At 45.3% G+C, this 22,364-nt stretch overlaps 1 protein-coding gene and 1 long non-coding RNA gene across 4 annotated transcripts in view; one reads left to right on the top strand and one right to left on the bottom strand.

The window, feature by feature from the left end:
- Window positions 1-4,523: 4,523 nt before the first annotated feature.
- Window positions 4,524-22,364, bottom strand: part of LOC134341756 (zinc finger protein 585A-like) — an 80,028-nt gene continuing 62,187 nt past the window's right edge. The window contains exon 7 of the mRNA XM_063039669.1: window positions 4,524-9,569. Coding sequence (XP_062895739.1) covers window positions 8,216-9,569 — 1,354 coding nt within the window. The 3' untranslated portion in view covers window positions 4,524-8,215. The remainder of the gene's footprint in view (window positions 9,570-22,364) is intronic.
- The window catches only part of LOC134341760 (uncharacterized), a 41,223-nt gene continuing 37,208 nt past the window's right edge, over window positions 18,350-22,364 (top strand). For all 3 annotated transcript variants that reach the window (XR_010016852.1, XR_010016853.1, XR_010016851.1), the window contains exons 1-2: window positions 18,350-18,484; window positions 21,528-21,635. This is a non-coding gene — a long non-coding RNA (uncharacterized LOC134341760). The remainder of the gene's footprint in view (window positions 18,485-21,527; window positions 21,636-22,364) is intronic.

Below are 22,364 nucleotides of genomic sequence, written 5' to 3'. Positions count from 1 at the left end.
TTGGGGCCTTCCCTCCAGAGATTCTCGATCGCTCAGTAGCAGCGGCAGCGAACGGGGTATTTCAGAAATTTCCAGATGTTCCTTTGTGCCTTCTCACGTCTGTCTCCATCAAATCAGAATTGTGCACGGTACCCTATTTAACAAATATGATATCATTTCACTGGAGAGCTGTGCGCGCTGCATCACGCGCCATCTTCTCCTTCTGCCTGAAATTAATTCCTCCTGAAATTAATTACAGTAATTTCCTTAATTTTCTTGTGCATTTCTTTGCTGTTGTTAATATGGCTTTCTACTTCATTGCATTTTTGAATCAGCCATTCATTCTTTGCAATATTGCACGATTGTCTGGTCTGTCTGTCTAGCTCTCTGTGTTCCACTTCCTTATTCTTCACTAACCTCCTTTGTTCTATCAGATCCAGAATTTCTTGAGGTATCCTCCCCTTGTTGGTGTGTTGGATTTCTTGTACTGGGATTATCTCCTCTGCTGATTGCTGTATAGCATATTTAAATCTGTCCCAAATAGGTGTTGTTTCGTGTTCGGTGAGGTGCTCTTCTACAGCTGTTTTGAATTGTTGCTTAACTATGCTACCATTTTTAAGTTCTCCCAACATATACTTCTTTCTCTTTTTTCCAAGTTTTAGTTTCTTTAATTTTGTTTTAATGGTAGTTACTACTGGATGGTGATCTGAACCACAGTCTACTCCTGGGTAGGTTTTAGAATATGTGATATTATTTCTAAAGCGTTCATTGATGGCAATGAAATCTATTTGATTCCCGGTTCTATCTCCATGGCTATTCCAAGTACACAATCTACGTGGATGGTTTTTATACCAAGTATTGGTGATCACTTGGTTGTTTCTGACACACCAATCAGTAAACCTTTCTCCATTTTCATTTTTCTCCACAAATCCAAAAGGTCCTATCATGTTAGCAACACTTTCCTGTCCACTTTGGAGTTAAAATCTCCCATGACTAGTTTTATATCCTGAAATTTATGTTGCTCATAAGCACTGTCGAGATCTTCATAAAACCTGTTGATATCTTCTTCATCTGCATCATTTGTTGGCACATTGGCTTGGATTATGCTAATGTTGAAAGGGTTACCGCTAAATTTAACTAAAAGCAGCCCAATATCGCCCAATATCCCATAACACATTCTGATACTTGTTTGTTTAAAATAATTCCAACTCCATACATATGCTATTGACCTCCAGAATACATGATCAGAGAACTATTCTTAGTGAATTTGCCACTGTCGGTCCATCTAATTTCTGACAGGCCTAAGATATCAACTTCCAACCTTTTCATTTCAGTTAAAGTGTTGTCCAACTTTCCTTTCTGGTAAAGTATACGGATGTTCCATGTTGCTCCCCTTAGCCTTTCCCTATTGCTTACAGTCTCTGGATGACGGTCTGGTGTCACCTGCAGCACATGACTACCCCGACCGAGCGAGGTGTTGTTCTGTTCATTAGCTTCAACCCCATTCACACTGTTGTCTGGTTTCCTTCTTTTGTTTCTTTCCACGGTTGACTAGGCAGAAATTTCAACAGTGGTTTGCCGTTGCCTCCTGTTGCTGCAGTGTTCATCTAACTAGAGCATTTGAGCTCTACTGGTGTTCCCAACTGGGAATCATACACTGGACATCGCCCTACCTTTGCTGTTGTTGTACAAAGACAATCCTCCTCCACAGCTTGGAATCAATCTCCCTGCTGCCGGAGATTTCAGTGAGTTTAGGTGACACCACCAGTGTCGGTCTGGTTATTTCTCTGGCGCCAAACACTCGCCATAGACAGAGCTCCTTCAGCGAGACAGGGTGCACCCGGACCTGAGCCCGACCTGAAGGTGGAGTTGTCTTGGGTGGCAGAAGCTATATAATCGCTATTGGCATTTCCTGATATTTAGTCAGGACCCAGCCACCCCATACATCCACATTGCTTAACAGGATAAAATTCAGAAGAAATACTGGCATGGATAGAGGAATGGCTGACAGCCAAGAGGCAGCGAGTGGGAATAAAAGGGGCCTTTTCTGGTTGGCTAGCGGTGACCAGTGGTCTTCAGGGATCAGTAATCGGTCTGCTACTTTTCACATTGCTTGTCAATGATTTGGATAAAGGAATTGATGGTTTTGTGGCAAGGTTTGCGGATGATACAAAGATAGGTGGAGGCGTTGGTAGTGCTGAGGAAGCAATGCGATTGCAGCAGGACACAGACAAATCTGAAGAATGGGCAACAAAGTGGCAGATGGAATACAATATTGGGAGATGTACGATAATGCATTTTGGCAAAAGCAGCATTAGAGAACTATTATCTGATTGGACAGACGGTTCAAACAACAGAAGGAAATACAAGTAACACACATCAAAGTTGCTGGTGAACACAGCAGGCCAGGCAACATCTCTAGGAAGAGGAACAGTCAACATTTCAGGCTGAGACCCTTCGTCAGGACGAACTGAAGGAAGAGCTAGTAAGAGATCTGAAAGTGGGAAGGGGAGGGGGAGATCCAAAATGATAGGAGAAGACAGGAGGGGGAGGGATGGAGCCAAGAGCTGGACAGTTGATTGGCAAAAGGGATATGAGAGGATCATGGGACAGGAGGCTCAGGGAGAAAGAAAAGGGGGAGGGGAGAAAATCCAGAGGATGGGCAAGGAGTATATTGGGAGGGAACAAGGAAGAAAAAGGAGAGACAGAAAAAGAATATGTGTATATACATAAATATCAGATGGGGTACGAGGGGGAGGTGGGGCATTAGCGGAAGTTTGAGAAGTCAATGTTGATGCCATCAGGTTGGAGGCTACCCAGATGGAATATAAGGTGTTGTTCCTCCAACCTGAGTGTGACTTCATCTTTACAGTAGAGGAGGCCGTGGATAGACATATCAGAATGGGAATGGGACGTGGAATTAAAATGTGTGGCCACTGGGAGATCCTGCTTTCTCTGGCGGACAGAGCGTAGGTGTTCAGCGAAATGATCTCCCAGTCTACGTCGGGTCTCGCCAATATATAGAAGGCCGCATCGGGAGCACCGGACACAGTATATCACCCCAGCCGACTCACAGGTGAAGCGTCGCCTCACCTGGAAGGACTGTCTGGGGCCCTGAATGGTGGTGAGGGAGGAAGTGTAAAGGTACGTGTAGCACTTGTTCTGCTTACAAGGATAAGTGCCAGGAGGGAGATCAGTGGGGAGGGATGGGAGCGACGAATGGACAAGGGAGTTGCGTAGGGAGCGATCCCTGTGGAAAGCGGGGGGGGGGAGGGAATGATGTGCTTATTGGTGGGATCCCGTTGGAGGTGGCGGAAGTTACAGAGGATAATATGTTGGACCCAGAGGCTGGTGGGGTGGTAGGTGAGGACCAGGGGAACCCTATTCCTAGTGGGGTGGCGGGAGGATGGAGTGAGAGCAGATGTGCGTGAAATGGGGGAGATGCGTTTGAGAGCAGAGTTGGTGGTGGAGGAAGGGAAGCCCCTTTCTTAAAAAAGGAGGACACCTCCCTTGTCCTGGAATGAAAAGCCTCATCCTGAGAGCAGATGCGGCGGAGATGGAGGAATTGCGAGAAGGGGATGGCATTTTTGCAAGAGACAGGGTGAGAAGAGGAATAGTCCAGATAGCTGTGAGAGGCAGTAAGCTTATAGTAAACTTCCGAGTCCTCGTAAATATGAAATATGAGCCCTCGGGCAAGACTCCCAGCAGGTTAATTTACATGTTGAGTCTGTGGTAAAGGAGGCAAATGCAACGCTGGCATTTATTTAAAGTGAAGTCGCATATATAAGCAAGGAGATAATGCTGGTACTTTCTAAACTCTACTTAAGAGTATTTGGGACCCATATCTCAGAAAAGGTGTGTTGTCATTGGGGAGAGTCCAGAGGATGTTCAAGATGATTCCGGGAATGAAGGGGTTAAGATATGAGGCGTGTTTGCCAGCCTTGGGCCTGTACTCCTGCACTGACCTATGTTTAATAAATGTGGGTGGTGGGATTAAATCTCACTGAAACCCACCGAATGTGGATAGGTCTAGATTAGGTGGATGAGGAGAGGACTTTTCGTATGGGGGGGGGTAGCCATAACAGGGGGCACAGCCTCAAAACTGAGGAGCAACATTTTAGAATAGTTAAGGAGGATTTTATTCAGTCGGAGAGCAGTGAATCTGTGGAACTCTCTGACACAGACTGCGGTGGGGGCCAAGTCTGTGGGTAAATTTCAGGCAGAAGCTAACAGTTTGCTGATCAGTCAGGGCATTACAGGATATGCCGAGGAGGCAGGTGCATGGGGTTGAGTGAGAACCGGGATCAGCCATGATAGAACGGCGAAGCAGACTCGATGGGGCTGAATGGCCTAATTCTGCTCCTATGTCTTATGGTCTTATACTGCTAGTGTCTTACACAGTGAAGATTGACACAAAATACTTATTACATTCAACCGCTGTGTCTTTGCTCTATTACTAACTCGCAGCATCATCTTCCAGCGGTACAATATCAACTCTTGCCTCTCGTTTACTATTAATATACCTGGAAAACTTTTGATACTTGATATTATTGGCTCACTTGCCTTAATTGTTCATCTTGTCTCTCCTGTGTGTTTTTTTTTTCAGTTGTCACCTGTTGGTTATGTAAGTTTGTAACAGCTTTCCAATCCTCTCATTCCCACTGTTTTCTTGCTATATTATATGACCCTGCTTTTGCTTTTATCAAAAACAGGAGAAACTCTGTGGATGATGGAAATCCAAGTAACACATACAACAAAATGCTGGAGGAACCTAGGAGGCCAAGCAGCACATATGGGAAATAGTGAACAGTCAATGTTTTGGGCCGAGACCCTTCATCAGAACTGGGGGAAAAACGATGACACGTCAGAGTGTGGGGGTGAATTGGGTGGAAGAAGTGGTGGGTGATAGGTGAAACTGGGAGAGGGGGAGTAGTGAAGGAAAAAACTTCTTAGGATATAATTTCCTTAACGATTCTTGAAAGATCATTGCTAATGCATCCACATCTCTTCAGTCACCTCTTTCAGATCTCTGGGGTGTACACCATCTGGTCCAAGTGATCTATTTACCTCCAGACCATCTCTGTTTCCCAAGAACCTTCTCCCGATTAATGTAACGTTACACATTCTGACCACTGACATCTGTGACTTCCATATTCCTGCCAGTGTCTTCAAAAGATAAGAGTGATGTACAATACTTATTCAGTTCATCTGCCATCACCTTGCACCCCCACCCCATTACTACCTCTCCAGCATCATTTTCCAGTGGTTTGATATCCACTTCTGCCTCTCTTTTACACGATATGTACCTGAAGAAAAAAATTGGTATCCTCTTTAATATTACTGGCAAGCTCACCTATGTATTCCATCTTTTCCTTCTCAATTATTTTAGTTGCATTCTGTTGGTTTTTAAAAGCTTCCCAATCCTCTAACTTCCTAGTAATTTTTGCTCTATGCCCTCTCTTATCAGCCATGGTTTTACCACCTTACTATTAGAATACTGCTTACTCTTTCTGATGTATATATCCTGTGCCTTCTGAATTGCTTCCAGAAATTACAGCCATTGCAAATGTTTTCATCGCTACCTGTGTTCTTTTCAAATCAATATTGACCAATTTTTCTCTCATGCCTCTCTAATTCTCTTTATTCCACATTCCTTCTCGAATGTCAGGGTGAATCTGATCACATTAAGATGACTTGCCCCTGAGAGTTATTTGAACTAAAGTAACCATATTAATTCTGGTTCATTACAACACCCAATCCAGAATAGCTGAAACCGAAGTGGGATCAACCATGAGCTGCTCTAAAAAAGCATCTTGTAGGCATTCTAGGAATTCCTCCTCTTGAGACCAACACCATCCTAATTTTCCTAATCACCTGCATGACAATCCCCCATGACTATTGTAACATTGCCCTTTTGGCACGCATTTTCTATCTCCCATTGTAATTTGTGGACCACATACTACTGTTTGGGGTCTCTCTACAATTCCCATCAGGGATTTTTTTTTAAACATTTGCTGTTCCTTAATTCTACCCACAGATTCTACGCCTTACAACACTTGCCACATCTAATGATTTTATTTAATATTTTACCATAAGCCACAGAACCCCACTACCAGCTTGTTCTTTCAAGAAACATATAAGTATCTGGGAAACAAGAGGACCTGCAGATGCTCGAAATCTAGAGAACTACACACAAAGTGCTGGAGGAGCTCAGCATGTCAGGCAGCATCTATGGATGGGAATCAACATTTCAGGCCAAGACCCTTCATCCGGACTCTTGATACCCACATATCTGGAAAATCAACAAGCAAAGAAAATAGAAAGTACTGCAAAATAGGGAAAACCTTTGACAAAATTTAGTTCAAGGCAAAAAAAAAACCTGTCAAACAGAGCTCAATAGTTAACAAATACAACAACGGCAATAAACAGTCTCATCAGTACAGACATTGACTTTTTTTTTAAATAAAAAATATCTTGGTCCCATTTCAATCAGTAAAATTTACAAAGATAAATAAGAACTTTAGAAAACTTTAGAAAATACTATTTATACTCAAACCCACTTAGATTAACATTACCTTGGACAGAAGAAGGAAGAGAAATAACACACACGAAAGAGAAATCACACAACAGTCAGCTAAAACTTCTAAGTATATATTTTCATCAAAACTGAACAGGGTTCAGCACTCCATGTGTGTATAAGCAATCGTGATAAGAAATACAGACCAGAAAACTTAAATGAGTGGCCAACTCAGAAAAATGAATCGTCACTGTGAAAATTTTACTGATTGAAATGGGACCAAGATATTTTTATTAAAAAAAGTCAATGTCAGTATTAACCAGTGGAATGAGAATGATCTTCCATGGGAGACATCCCAACAATCTGAGCAGATGAGATGGTGACAAGGAAGCATCGAGCACCTGACTGAGAGTTGACCTCGTCCCAGAAACAGAGGGGTTTCTTGCAGAAATACAGGACAAGGTGGGTAACAAAAGGAAACAAAAAAATGAAAATATATGAAATACAAACCAACAAGGCAGTAAGTGCAGAAAATGCCAAGAGAAACCAGACACAATCCAACACATTCCAGGATCCTGCAGCAGTTTAACTCAATCTGATTGCTTACACAGGTACAATCCAGTGGCAAATATCATTCACCAAAATCTTGCTTTGAAATACAAGCTCATGAATGACCACCATCACTTCATTAAGGCACCATAAGTTCAAGCCTGTTCCAGTTAGGGACAGAATCTCACAATTTATATGATAATCAATACATTATTACAGATAGGATAATCTAAAATAACCATCCAGATATAATATTACAGGATAAACAACAGGAACAACTCCCTCAGTAGACAAACCATTCTCAACACACACGTTTCTCGACCAGTGGAGCACCTCACCACAGGTATTGTTTGTGTCAGACAGACAAAAGATTTTATCTGTCAATCAGCTTACAAAGTTTCCACTCTGTCATTCGTTGCCACACACCACTGCTGATTCCCTTCTCCTCATCATACGTTTTTAACCCGACCATCGTCCAGGGCCCCTAACACTGCTCTGTGCAAACCCGCCTCTGGTTTCTGACCCTGCTCCATTGAACATCCAACTAATGGTTTCCCATTCTGCCTTCAGTCTTTAGAGGAGAGTGGTGTTTTCTAACAACCCTTTAGAAGCAGGGAAAATGACCCATAATGTGGAAATGAGCCCTGAATAAGGAGGCTAACTCCCAATGTCATTCTTTCTCACCCCAGAGATTTGAGGGGCGAAGAACATCTCAGACAGAACTGCAGTCAGCTCGACTTCATCAGTCTGCAGAGAATTCAAGGGAAACCTCTTCACCCACAGAGTGGTGACTGTTTGGAACCCATCACCACAGGGACAGCGAGAAGAGAACAACAGGGGAGGATTCAAAAGGACTGTTGTGGAACTGAATCACTGGCTGGGTCCAGCAGGCCTGAGTTGACTCTCTACTGTGCACTAGGTGTGTTATAAATTCACTAAGTACCAGAGACAGAGTTTAAAATAAACTGATTTATTTGTCTCAGATCCAGAATATTAAATTCCAGTCCCATTAAAGGTGAATGTGCAGCAGAAGAAACTCCTCCCATGCCCAGTGACCAGGGTGCAGAACTGGGTGTGGTGAGCAGCAGCAATAATTGCAGAGTTCAGCACCGACAGTCACTCTCGAAATAGCATTCAGCAACGGGAATGGACAAATATCCAGCATGCAACTTATTGAAACTTTCTCACAGTGTGAACCTGGCAGTGTGTCATAAGGTTAGATGACTGAGTGAATCCCTTCCCACATTCACAGCAGGTGAATGGCTTCTCCCCAGTGTGAACTCTTTGGTGACTCTGTAGGTGGGATGACTGAGAGAATGTTTTCCCACAGTCTGAACAGGTGAACGGCTTCTCCCCAGTGTGAACTCGCTGGTGTCTCTGTAGGTTGGATGACTGAGTGAATGTTTTCCCACAGTCTGAGCAGGTGAAAGGCTTCTCCCCAGTGTGAACTCGCTGATGACTCTGTAGGTCGGATGACTGAGTGAATGTCTTCCCACAGTCCGAGCAGGTGAACGGCCTCTCTCCAGTGTGAACTCGCTGGTGACTCCGTAGGTGATATAATAAAGTGAACCTTTTCCCACAGACTGAGCAAGTGAACGGCTTCTTCCCAGTGTGAAATCGCTGGTGTCTGTGAAGGTCGGATGATCCATGGAATCCCTTCCCACAGTCTGAACAGGTGAATGGTCTCTGCCCTGTGTGAACTCGCTGGTGTGCCAGCAGATCGGATGACCGAGTGAATCCCTTCCCACAGTCTGAGCAGGTGAATGGTCTCTCCTCTGTGTGAACTCGCTGGTGTGCCAGTAGTCCGGATGACTGAGTGAATCCTTTCCCACATTCTGAGCAGGTAAATGGCTTCTCCCCAGTGTGAACTTGTTGGTGACTCTGTAGGTTGGATGACTGAGTGAATCCCTTCCCACAGACTGAGCAGGTGAACGGCTTCTCCCCAGTGTGAACTCGCTGGTGTCTCTGTAGGTGGGACGACTGAGTGAATTCCTTCCCGCATTCTGAGCAGGTGAACAGCTTCTCTCCACTGTGAACTCGCTGGTGTCTCTGTAGGGTGGAAGAGTGAGGGAATCTCTTCCCACAAGCTGAGCAGGTGAAATCCCTCTCTGCAGTGTGAACTGACTGATGTAATAGTAGGTGAGATGATTTAGTGAATCCCTTCCCACAGACTGAGCATGTGAACGGCCTCTCCCCAGTGTGAACTGATTGGTGTGCCAATAGGGAGGATGACAGAGTGAATCCCTTCCCACAGACTGAGCAGATGAATGGCTTCTCCCCTGTGTGAACTGACTGATGTCTCTGTAGGTGGGATGACTGAGTGAATGTCTTCCCACAGTCTAAGCAGGTGAATGGCCTCTCCCCAGTGTGAACTCGTTGGTGACTCTGTAGGTTGGATGACTGAGTGAATGTCTTTCCACAGATTGAGCAAGTGAATGGCTTCTCCCCAGTGTGAACTGACTGGTGTCTCTGTAGGTGAGATGATTTAGTGAATCCCTTCCCACAGTCCGAGCAGGTGAACGGCCTCTCCCCAGTGTGAACTTGCTGGTGAGCCATAAGGTCAGATGACCGTGTGAATCCTTCCCCACAAACTCAATGGATGACCAGCCTTTGCCCTGTGAGAACTAACTGCTGTGTCCACAGGTGGGAAGTCTGAGTGAATCCCTTCTCACCACAGAACAGGTGAATGGCCTTGTCCCAGCATGAACTTACTGATGTACCTTCAGTTGAGATGACTGAGTGAATCCATTCCCATTGTCTGAGCCGGTGAACTTACTGATGTACCTTCAGTTGAGATGACTGAGTGAATCCATTCCCACTGTCTGAGCCGGTGAATGTCCTCTCTCCTGTGTAAAATGACGGGCATGCCAGTCGGTCAGATGATCATGTGAATTCCTCCCCACAGTCTGAGCAGGAAGGATGGTTGACTGAATCGTTTGCTCCACTTCTTAAATATCTGGATAGAGACAGCAAAACTGGTGTGTTGTGTTCGAGATTCCCAGAGACCAATTCCTTCTCAGTTTTAACCTGTAAAAAGATTTACAAAATCCATCAATGGGTGTATGACAACATTTCAGATGAGATCACTTGAGTTGTCAAGGTGTGATCTGGCATCTCACTGTTACAGTGAAGTTCAACCCAAGTTGGAGAGAGAAATCATCTTCTAACCGGGCACAGTGCTGGTATCTGGAATGACCATCAAATTCTCTGATGCTTTTCCTGTCTTGATAAGAATGGGATATTTCTGCCGTCTCCAATCTGTGACCTGGCTGAGTTTGACTCTCTCCATTGGTATTATTCCCTGTTCCCACTGAGCTGCATGGGTCCTGGCCCCACAGTAACTGAAACACTCACACACAAATAGCCTTAGTTAACATTCAGCTGGGATTTTCTTGTAGGCACTGTTAATTCAAAGTGCCACAGTTTTAACGCCATGTAAATATCTCCTACTCAGATGTATGGTTGGTCTGCACAGCTGTTAAAAGGAAGTAGAGTGAATATTAGTATTATTTCAGGTTCTTGTCACAGTCTTAGTCTATGTCCACACTACGCCAGATAATTTTGAAAATGCCAGTTTCGAGTAAAAACGACAGGCGTCCACACTACGCGTTTTTCAAAATATCTCCGTCCACATTAGAACGGATATTTGGGCGAATCTCCTCCCACTGGGTACGCGCAGGACACACAGAAAACAAGCGAAGAGGAAACAGTATACTTGGTGTGTGTTTGTCCAGTTACAGAGTAGAAACATTTAAAAGGAATTGCTCTTGGCTCTTGTGCAGGAGGACTTAAAACTGAAAACAAATACTGGAGCGTATGGAGGCAATGGACGGGGAGTTCATGGACAGCATGACCCGGCTGACGACGAACATCGAAAAACTGACTAACTCTGTTGCATTAATAAAGCACCTTGTTAAATGTATAAAACATGTCTGCATCAGTATTATCTTGTATTTCAATACAACGTTACATTAAGCTGTTACACATCTATTTGTCAGAGAAGTACTTGCATAAATGGGTAAACCACCTTCATACAAGCAAGGACAGAGAACAGGGCAAAGTGAGTACACTTATTTATTCAGTAAGCTATGGGTCAAGGTATTTGGTGAATACATTTCTAACTCTTCTGGCTTCAGTCCTGTTGCCGTCTGTTCTGAAATTGTTAGGTTGGTGGGGGGTTGCGTTCAAGAAAACAACAAAATGTGGTGCTGCGGCGATCTGTTCCGGAGCGTCATGACAGCGTTTTTAAATAGTCAAAAAAGCTCACTGTACAATTTAACTCTCACGCTGTTCACACCGACTGCGCGTTATAACAGCTGTCCGGCAGTGCTTGCACAGTACCAAGCAGCAGCAGAAAAAGTATTGTTGTTGTGGTGTTGTCATGACAGTGTTTTTAAATCTCTCCATTTATCCCGTACACACTACAACGGATATTAGGCGTTTTCAGATTTATTCACTCTGGAGACAGTTTCTGAAAATCTCCATTTGCGGGGGATGAAAACGCCACTTTAGTGTGGACGGAGGGTCAAAACGAAGAGCAAAAGGTTTGTTTTCAAAATTATCCGGTGTAGTGTGGACGCAGAAAAGTACAACACAGAAACGGGCCCTTTGGGCCATCTGGTTTGTGCTGAACTATTTAAACTGCCCACTTCCATACCCCTACCATCCAGGTACCTATGCAAACCTCTTAAATGTTGAAATTGAGCTCGCATGCACCACTTGTGCTGGCTGCTCATTCCACACCCGGATGACCGTCTGTGTGAAGAAGTTTCCCCTCATGTTCCCCTTAACATTTCACCTTTCACCTTTAACCCATGGCCTCTGGTTGTAGTCCCACCCAATCTCAGTGGAAAAAGCCAGCTTGCATTTACCGTATCTATAACCCTCATAATAGTGGTATACCTCCATCAAATCTTCCCTCAATCTTCTACGTTCCAAGGAATAAATTCCTGACCTGTTCAATCTTTCCTTATAACCCAAGTCCTCCAGACCTGGCAACATCTTTGTGAATTTTCTCTAAACTCTTTCAACATCTTTTACATCTTTCCTGCACATTGGTGAGCAAAACTGCACACAATACTCCAAATTAGGCCTCACCATTGTCTTGTACAATGTCAACAGAACAACCATCTCCTGTCCTCAGTACTTTGCTTTATGAAGGTCAATTTGCCAAAATCTTTCTTTTTGCCCCCTCGAGCTGTGACACCACTTCCAGTGAAATATAGACCTGAATTCCCAGATCCTTTTCTTCTACAGCAATCCTCAGTGCTACCTAGGTCCTACCAAAAAGGAACACCTTGCACTTGTCTGCGTTAAATTCCATTTCCCGTTTCTCAAACCATTTTCCCAGCGGGTCCAGATCGCACTGCAAGCCATGATAGTCTTCCTCGCTGTCCACTGCACCACCAATCTTGGTGTCAGCCACAAATTTGCTGATCCAGCTAACCATGTTAACATCCAGATATCTGACATAGATGACAAACAACAGATCTAGCACTGATCCCTGTGGCACACCACTAGTCACAGGCCTCCGGTCAGAGAGGCAACCATCTGCTACCACACTCTGGCTTCTCCCAAAGACAGTGTCTCATCCAATTTACTATCTCATCTTGAATGCTGAGTGACTGAACCTTCTTGACCAACCTCCCATATGAGACTTTGTCAAGTGCCTTGCTAAAGTCCATGTGGACAACATCCACTGCCTTGCCTTCATCCACTTTCCTGATAACTTCCTCGAGAGACTCTGTAAGATTGGTTAGACATTACCTACCATGCACAAAGCCATGCTGCCTATCCTTAATCAATCCACAACTATCCAAGTACTTACAGTACATATTTGGTTGCTGCACATACGTTCCAATAGCTTTCCCACTACTGATGTCAAGCTCACCAATGTACAATCTCTTAGTTTATTGTTAGAGCCTTTCTTGAATAGCAGAACAACATTAGCTGTCCTCCAATCCTCCAGTACTTCACCTGTCACTCAGGATGATTTAAATATCTGTGCTTGTGCCCCGACAATTTCTGCACTTGTCGGCCGCAGAGTCCCAGGGAACAACTTGTCAGGCCCTGGGGATTTATCCACGCTAATTTGCCTTCAGACAGCAAACACCTCCCCCTCTGTAATCTGTACAGGGTCCATGAAGTTGATGCTGCTTTGCCTCACTTGTATAGACTCTGTGTCCATCTCCTGAGTAAATACGGATGCAAAAAAAAATCTCCAACATCTATTTTGTCTCCTCATACGGATTACTGTTCTGATCTTGCAGAGGATTAATTTTTTCCCTTACAAAATTTTCACTCTGAACATATCTGCAGAATCCCTGAGGATTCTCCTTCACCATGTCTGCTGTTGCAACTTCATGCCTTCTTTTATTTCTTTCATAAGCGTTCACTTGAATTTCCTGTATCTCATCAGTACCCCATTTGTTCTGATCTGCCTGTACCTGGTATGCACCTCCCTTTTATTGATCTGGGAGATCAAAGCCGAAGGGGTGATAGAGCTGCATGGTGGGAGGTGGGGGTAGGGGGGGATTAAACTAAAGTTGCAGGGGGAATGGGGGCCTGAATAACAGAACAGAGAGTGGAGAGGTTGTGGAGACAGATGTTGTTCAGTCCTCAGACAAAGTCAGGAATGAAAAAGTTGAGCATGGTGCAGTGAATATGCTCAATCCTGTATATTTCAATACATGGAGCAGCGTAGGAAAGGTGGATGTGTTCAGGGCATGGATCAACACCCGGAATTATGACACTAGGATCTGGCAACTGTGAACTGGGACAGGTTCTTTATTGCAAAGGTGAGCTTGGTAAATGGGAGGCCCTCAAAGTGAAATTTTTAAAGTACAAAACTTTTAGAATAAAAGGTAAAGATAGAAACTGTAGGGAACCTTGGTTTTCAAGTGATATCCAGACCCTGGTGAAGCACAAAATGGAGTTGCATAACAGGGATAGGCAGGTAAGTTCTTAAGGAGTATAAAAAAAATGCAAGAGAACACATAAGAAATAAATCAGGAAGGCTAACAGAAAGCATGAGATTGCCCTCGCAGAAAAGATGAAGGATAATTCTCAGGAATTTGAGAGATAGATTAAGAGCAAAAGGATTGCAAGGCATAAAGATGGTCCTCTGGAAGACCGGAATGGCAATCCACGTGTGGAACCAAAGCAGATAAGCGAGATCTTAAATATTTTTTTCATCCCATTTACTCAGGAGATGGACACAGTGTCAATGAGAGTGTGGAAAAGCGGCATTAAAACCGTGGACCCTGTACAGATTAAAGAAGAGGAGATGTTTGCCATCCTGAGGCAGATTAGGCTGGAGAAATCTCCAGGGCATGACAAGGTGCTCCCTCGGACCCTATGGGAGGCAAGTGCAGAAATTGTCAGGGCACTAGCAGAGATAATTAAATCATCCTTAGTGACAGGGGATTATCAGAGGACTGTAGGATAGGCAAAGTTATTTCACTGTTCAGCATCGAACATAGAAATCTACAGCATATTCCAGGCCATTCAGCCCACAATGTTGTGCCAACCATGTAACTTACTCTAGAAACTGCCTAGAATTTCCCTAGCACATAGCACTCTATTTTACTGTGCTCCATGTACCTATCTAAGAGGCTGTTAAAAGACCCTCTTGTATCTGCCTCGACCACCGCTGCTGGCAGTGCATTACACACACCCACCACTCTCTGTGTAAAAAAACTTACCCCTGACATCCCCTCGGTATCTATGTCATAGCACCATAAAACTATGCCCCTCGTGTTAGCCATTTCAACCCTGGGAAAAGATCTCAGGCTCAATGCCCCTCATCATTTTATACACCTCAAAAAGGCTCTAAACATAAACAAGGAAATTATACATTGCTTTGAGGATTTATTAGAATAGAAAATTATGAGGATGTAGATACGGTAAATGCAAGCAGCTTTTTCCACTGAGGTTGGGAGGGATGACAACCAGAGGTCATGGGAAAGTGGGGAAGGAGAAAATGTAATGGGAACATGTGGAAAAGCTCTTCACTGAAATGGTGGTGAGAGTGTGGAATGAGATGTCAGCACAAGTGGTGAATATGAGCTCGATTTCACAATTAAGAGAAGTTTGATAGGTACCTGGATGGTCGGGGTATGGAGGGCGATGGTCCTGGTGAAGGTAGTTGCATTAGACAGATTAAATGTTTTTTTACCATTGACTAGATGGGTCAAATACCCTGTTTCCGTACCGAACTACTCCATATTTTTATGACAGACAAGCTGGACAAACTTGTTTGGAAGGGAAAAGGTAGGAGTGACAACGGAGCAGCAATGGCTGGAGTTTCTGGGAGCAATTCGGGACCTGAGTGATCGATACATCCCAAAGAAGTGGAAGCATTGGAAATGCAGGAGGACACAACCGTGGTTGAAATGAGAAGCCAAAGCCAACATAAAAAGCAAAGAGAGGGCAAACAAAAGAGCAAAAACTGTTGGGAAGGTTTTAGAAACCAACAGAAGATAACTAAAAAGAAAGTCAGATGAGCTCAGGGGGTGGAATTATGATATTGTAGTCATTAACGAGTCTTGGTAGCACCCAACAGTCTGAGGCATTTAGAGGGACAAAATATCCGGGGCCTCAATATCTCTTGTAAACCAAGGTACAATATCATAATTCCCTGTCCTGAGCTCATCTGGCTTTCCTACGATGCTTCTTGCATTGTGATATACACAGCTCAGCACATTCATCGCTCCATGCTCAACCATTTGATTGCTGACTCTATCTGAGGTCTGAACAACATCTGACTGGTGTCAAGAAAACAAACTCTCGCTCATTGTCACAAAAACAAAGGAGCTGATTGTGGACGACAGGAGGAATGGAGACAGGCTAACCCCTATTGACATCAATGGATCTGGGGTTGAGAGGGTGAACAGCTTTAAGTTCCTCAGCATAAACATCACCGAGGATCTCACATGGTCTGTACACACCGGCTGTTATTGTGAAAAAAGCACAACAGCACCTCTTTCACCTCAGATGGTTGAAGAAGTTTGGGATGGGGCCCCAAATCCTAAGGACTTTCTACAGGGACACAATTGACAGCATCCCGACTGGCTGCATCACTGCCTGGTATGGGAACTGTACTTCCCTTAATCGCAGGAACCTGCAGAGAGTGGTGCGGACAGCCCAGCACATCTGTAGATGTGAACTTCCCACTATTCAGGACATTTACAGAGACAGGTGTGTAAAAAGGGCCCAAAGGATATTAGGGACCCAATTCACCACAACCACAAACTGTTCCTGCTGCTCCCATCCAGGAAACGGTACCACAGCAAAAGGACCAACAGGCTCCGGGACATCATCTTCCACCAGGCCATCAGACCGATTAATTCATGCTGATACAATTGCATTTCTATGTTATATTGACTGTCCTGTGTACAAACTATTTATTATAAATGACTATAAATTACACATTGCACATTTAGATGGAGATGTAAAGATTTCTACTCCTCATGTATATGAAAGATGTATGTAACAAAGTCAATTCAATTCAATTCACCCTCCCCACTATCTGTCCTGTCAGTCTGTCTCCCATTCCCCCTACAACTTATTTTAACCACATCACCCTCTCCCCACACTAGCACTAGCGAGCCTCACCACTGGGATATTAGTCCCCTCTTGTTCTGTTCCCCTCACTAACGAATCCCCTATCACCCCTTTGGCTTTCCTGTGCCAGGTAATCCCCCCCAACAGTTTCTAAAGTGGACCCACCTGTTGTTGTGTGGGATGGACACAAGATTACTCTGCGATGGCTATTTAACCTCATTCCCCTTCCTGACTCTCACCCAGTTTCCTGTGTCCTGCACCTTGGGTGTAATTCACCTCTCTTCATGTCATATCTATCACCCCCTCCAGCTCCTGGATGATCTGGAATTCATCCATTTCAAGTTCAAACTCCTTAAAGTGCAGGGTTACAAGTTGCAGCTGGATGTGCATCATGTAGGTGAGGGCATCAGGGACACTGGAGGTCTCCCCACCTTCCCACCAATGTCCCCTCTAATTTGTAATGACCAGTGTGCACATAAAGCTTTTCCTGTGCATTTTTTAACCCGGTGACAACAAGGGCAGAGTGAACTTTAAATAGAGAGCCATTCATTTTAACAGCTAGCAAATCACTGTCAATAAGAACTGTGATGTCCTCTGGGTTTGAACAAGTTCATCTGCACTCTCACACAACCTGTATAGTAGGCCTGTCGCGGGTAATGAAGGATTTTCTCTCCACAGCTGTTCCACACTGTCCATATGTGATTTGCTTGCTAAATGACACTTAAAAATTTTCAAATATCACTCCACTTCTGCTCACTTGTAAATTCTCCAGCAACTTCTGCATCACCACAATACACACAGGTAACACCAGTTTCTGTATTGTACATAAATATTTCCCCTGAACCCTCCCCCAGGTGACTGATGGTGGTGAACTCAGTGATGGCAATGCCAATGAATATGAAGGGAAGGGCAGTAGTCTGTCTCATTGGAGTCTGGCACATTTGTGATGTGAAAGCTACTTGTTGCCCAGGGCAAAGGTGTTTGATATCATTATGTACCCAGAGAGAATGGGACAAAACATATTCTCACGGGTAGAAAAGTCCAGAACAGGAGGAGGTAGAACAAACAACAGACACAAAATGCTGGAGGAACTCAGCAGGCCAGGCAGCATCTATGGAAAAGAGTACTAATGCTGAGTTCCTCCAGCAATTTGTGTGTGTTGCTTGGATTTCCAGCATCTGCAGATTTTCTCTTGTTTGTGACTGGAGGCAGAACAAAGGTGATTTTCTCAACAGCTGATGTAAAAGATTTTGTTCCCTTTCTCCGAGTTCCCGATCCTTGCATTTAGACAGCTGGAGCTCAGCTCTGTCTGAGAGATCCATCGGTTCCCATTCCCTCATCAGCCGGAAGCTCCCCGGGGCCCGTGTACGGATGGTGGGGCTGAGAGAGAGGGAAGAGAGCAGGACTGCCCCGGGATTGCGGGTCACGGAGTCCGGAGCTCACAGCAACTACCCGAAGTCGGTGTTGAAAACGCCCGCCCGGTGAGACCCCCAACCCGGAGATCCCTTCTTACCTCAACCGATCATCCGGGGCCTTTTGTGCACCGCGCGCTGGTGAGCTCGAGCTTGGTCGGTTTAACGGCTGGGCTACTAATCACGTGACCAGTCCCTCCCCCACCACTGTCAACAGAGGGTTCATGCGCTCCACCATTCCCATTGGTGTGAATCAATGTCAATCACTACTTCCAACCAATAGCGAAGGCGGATCAGCCGAGAGGGCGTTACCCCGCTGACACCGTCTCCCGAACTTTCCGTCACGGCGGGACAACCGTCAAAGTAAATGTCCGCTTTCTGATTTATTTCCATTTCCCTCCGAGGGAAGTTGGGGCGTTTGTGAAGCGTCTCCTGCGGCCGGAGTCTGATGTGTCGCTGAGAGGTAGGAGGAGACCGCTCGGCCCGTCGGTTTGATGCCGGTTCCCCGGGGAGGGAGAGGGGGATTTTATTGAAAGGATGAAGACGGTGAGAGAGGGGGCGGACAGGATGTTTGTCCCGGTGGGGACAGGAGGGGCTCATCTGTGGAAATGTCTGAGCCCACGGTGGTGGCGAGCAGAGGGATTCACCACATTGGGGGGCAAACACCGGCAGACTGTTGCCCTGCAAGCGGGGCCAATGGTCCGGGCAAAGTGACAATTATTTGTGTTTTGTTGAGACTGTACCTGGAATATGGTGTAAAATCCCGCTCCCCACACTAACACGGGTCATACAGACCAAAGAACAAACTGCCGGAGGAACTCAGTGGGTCGGGCAGCATCTGTGGAGGGAAATGGACCGTCAACATTTCGGGCCGAAACCCTCCCTCTGGACTGAGAGTGGACGGGAAATAGTCAGAGAAAAGAGGTGAGGGGTGGGGATGGGGCAAGAGCTGGGGAGTGAGAGGTGGATCCAGGTGAGGGGGAGGTGGGAAGGTGGAAATAGTGACGGGGGTGGGAGGTGAGTGGTTGGGGCAACACGGGGCTGCAGAAGATGGAAATTAATTCCATAGAGGATTAACAAAGAGATTAGAGAGTATTTGTTATTGAGAGTGCATGAAGATTCACCAGACTGATCCCTGGAGTGGTGGGGTCATCCTATGAAGAAAGATCAAATGCGATAACCCTTTCATTTAGTGAATCGAGGACTGAGAGGTGAACACATTGAAATACACAACATCATTACCGGTTGAACCAGGGATCCCAGTCTCTGAAAAAGGGGGTGGACTGTCCGGGAAATGTCTCCATTCTGAGGGTGGTGAATGTCTGTAAATCCCCACCACAAAGGGGGTTAAAATCTATTGCTATGAATTAGGTTCCATTGCTGCCGCAGAGACAAGGAATTACATGACATCTGCCGGTGTTATTAAACCTGATTCTGATAATTGGTCTGGGAGACCCACCACCGGTCACCTCATCCCAGTTACCACAGATCGTAATGCGAGATTGAAGCCTTTTCTATTTATTTGTGTTCCTCAGTTGAGTCAAGTTTCCCTCTGTGGTTCCAAAGCAGAAGCTCAGTCTGTCTAATCTTTCCACACAATTAAAATGGGGAATTTGTTTATTCTTATCACGTACTGAGCTACAGTGAAAATCTTGCCTGACCTACCATCCACACAGATCGATACATTACAACAGTACATTGAGCTGATATACGACAAAACAATAACTGTAACAAAGCATTATGGCTGCAGAGAAAGTGCAGTGCAGATAGACATATGGGGCAGGGTCACGTCGAGTTACATTGTGAGGTCGAGTCCATTTTATTGGACTGGAGACCATTAATTTGGCTTACAACCGCAGACAGGAAGCTGTCCATGAGCCTGGTGGTACGCGCTTCAAGGATTTTGTATGTCTTCCCCAATGGGGGATTGTGTGTTTCTCTGTCCCTGTACCTTCCCGGACTTGTGCACTTGGTAATAAATTCAACAGGACCTGAGACAACTCAGTGAGATTTGATTAGTGATGATCATCTTGGCAGCTCGGTAGGTCGAATGTAGAGGGACAGTACACTGTTGAATGTAAAGAGACGGTACACTGTTAAATGTGAAGAGACGGTACACTGTTGAATGTAAAGAGACGGTACACTGTTGAATGTAAAGAGACGGTACACTGTTGAATGTAAAGAGACGGTACACTGTTAAATGTGAAGAGACGGCACACTGTTAAATGTAAAGAGACAGTACACTGTTAAATGTGAAGAGACGGTACACTGTTGAATGTAAAGAGACGGTACACTGTTGAATGCAAGTCCCTGAACAGTGTCGATGAGCAGAGGGATTTGGATTCAAGTTCACGGCTCCCTGAAAGAGACTGCACAGATTGATCGGGTGGTTCAGAGCTGCAACGAGAGGCTGGACAAACTTGTGTTTTCTCCAGAGCGGCGCAGGTTGGGGTGAGACTGGATGGACATTTATAAGGTTAAAAGAGGAAGAGATAGAGCGGACAGACGATATATTTTTCCTGGGGGTTGAAATGTCTAATACATTTAGGGTGAGAGGAGATGTGAGGGACAAGTGTTACGAGATCAGAGGTTTCATTTTGCTGTGGGTGTCACTGTGAGAGAGGCTGCAGGAGGCGGGAGTATGACGTCAGGACACTGACTGCTGGAGCTGAGAGAGAGAGACAGAGAGAGAGAGAGAGAAAAGAGAGGGAGAGAGAGACAGATGGAGGACCGGCGGACTGCAAGCTATAGTTTGCTAAAGTAATGGGTAAAAGTTTGATACTTTTCCCATGCCCAAAAGGACTGGGTGAAGGAGCAGCACGCAGTGCATATTGAATGTGTGACTGTCACTGTTCTGATCCATAAGTGGACTGTAGGAGTATTTCTGTGGCCACCACTTTCGTTAACACTTGCGTGGATTCGGGTGTTGTGCAGCGACCACTTGCTCTAAAGAATATTCCTGTAACTGTTACCTTCGTAGATTTTGGAATACGGCTCGACGACTGAAAATCTTCTGTGATTTGTATTTCCTTTTCCCAGCGGAGAATCTGTGAAATTCTTTGTGATTACTTTCTCGTTGCATTTCAATGTGGATTTACAAATTTCCCCATTCCGTGGATAACTGAAACTTGCCATCTTGAAACTTTCAGAACTGTTCCTAAACTTGACATTTTGACAGCCACAAACGCATAACACTGTTAACTTCTGTTTAGAAGAGTAGTTTGTTTAATTGTCTCTATACTAATACAGATAGTAGTTTATACTAATACAGACTGAGTTTGTGGTCTATCGCTGCTGTACATAACACAGAGTGACGGGCGGGTCGCTGGAGTCTCTCCCTGGGTTGTGGGACCCACCGGTCACGTGATCCTGTTCGCCCCGCCCATTTAACCGCAGACGGGCAGCAGCAGCGCGTCTGTTCCAGAGGCCCCGCCCTCCGGATGACGCAAAGTCTCTTTGCGCATGCTCAGTGCCGCCAGATTGTCGGCGTTTGCTTTTCCGCACAGTGCTGAAGCGGATCGTCTGCGGGATCGGGAAGGGACGATCGCCTCCTTGATCGGGGAGCCGGGGGTCGCGATCACTGTTTACGGGCTGAAGATATCACTTTCCCATCGGTGAGTATTGAGACCGATCCCGAGCGGGGAGATCTGATGTTGGCCGTCAGCCCCGAACGGCGGGCCAATTACTCATTTAGTACCCAGTTATCTGGGCTCGTCAGAAACGTGTCGACTCCACTTAATCTGCATTGAACGACCCAAACCAGGAGCCCAGGCTGTCTCTTTCCGCAGAATTGAAATGGAAGTCCCGCCAACAGGTCACGTGAGGCTATTTAGCCCCGCCCTCCGCTTTGTGACGCAAGATCACGTGGTGTGTGCTCACACTCCCCCATTGGGGGTATTCTATAGGCCCCCTGGTAGCAGCAGAGATTCAGAGGAGCAGATTGGGAGGCAGATTTTGGAAAGGTGCAAAGGTGCAAAAATAAAAGGGTTGTTATCACGAGTGACTTTAACTTCCCTAATATTGATTGGCACCTGATTCGTTCCAAGGGTTCAGATGGGGCAGAGTTTGTTAAGTGTGTCCAGGACGGATTCCTGTCACAGTATGTGGACAGGCCGACCAGTGTGAATGCCATACTAGATCTAGTATTAGGTAATGAACCGGGTCAGGTCACAGATCTCTCAGTGGGTGAGCATCTGGGGGACAGTGACCACCGCTCCCTTGCATTTCACATTATGGAAAAGGATACAGTCAGAGAGGACAGCAAAATTTTTAATTGGGGAAGGGCAAGTTATGAGGCTATAAAGCTAGAACCTGCGGGTGTGAATTGGGATGATGTTTTTGCA

The sequence above is a fragment of the Mobula hypostoma genome, unplaced genomic scaffold, assembly GCF_963921235.1.
Source record: "Mobula hypostoma unplaced genomic scaffold, sMobHyp1.1 scaffold_62, whole genome shotgun sequence".
Taxonomy (NCBI): domain Eukaryota; kingdom Metazoa; phylum Chordata; class Chondrichthyes; order Myliobatiformes; family Myliobatidae; genus Mobula; species Mobula hypostoma.
The sequence above is the reverse complement of the archived record's forward strand: the minus strand, read 5'-3'. Positions and strand labels throughout refer to the sequence as shown.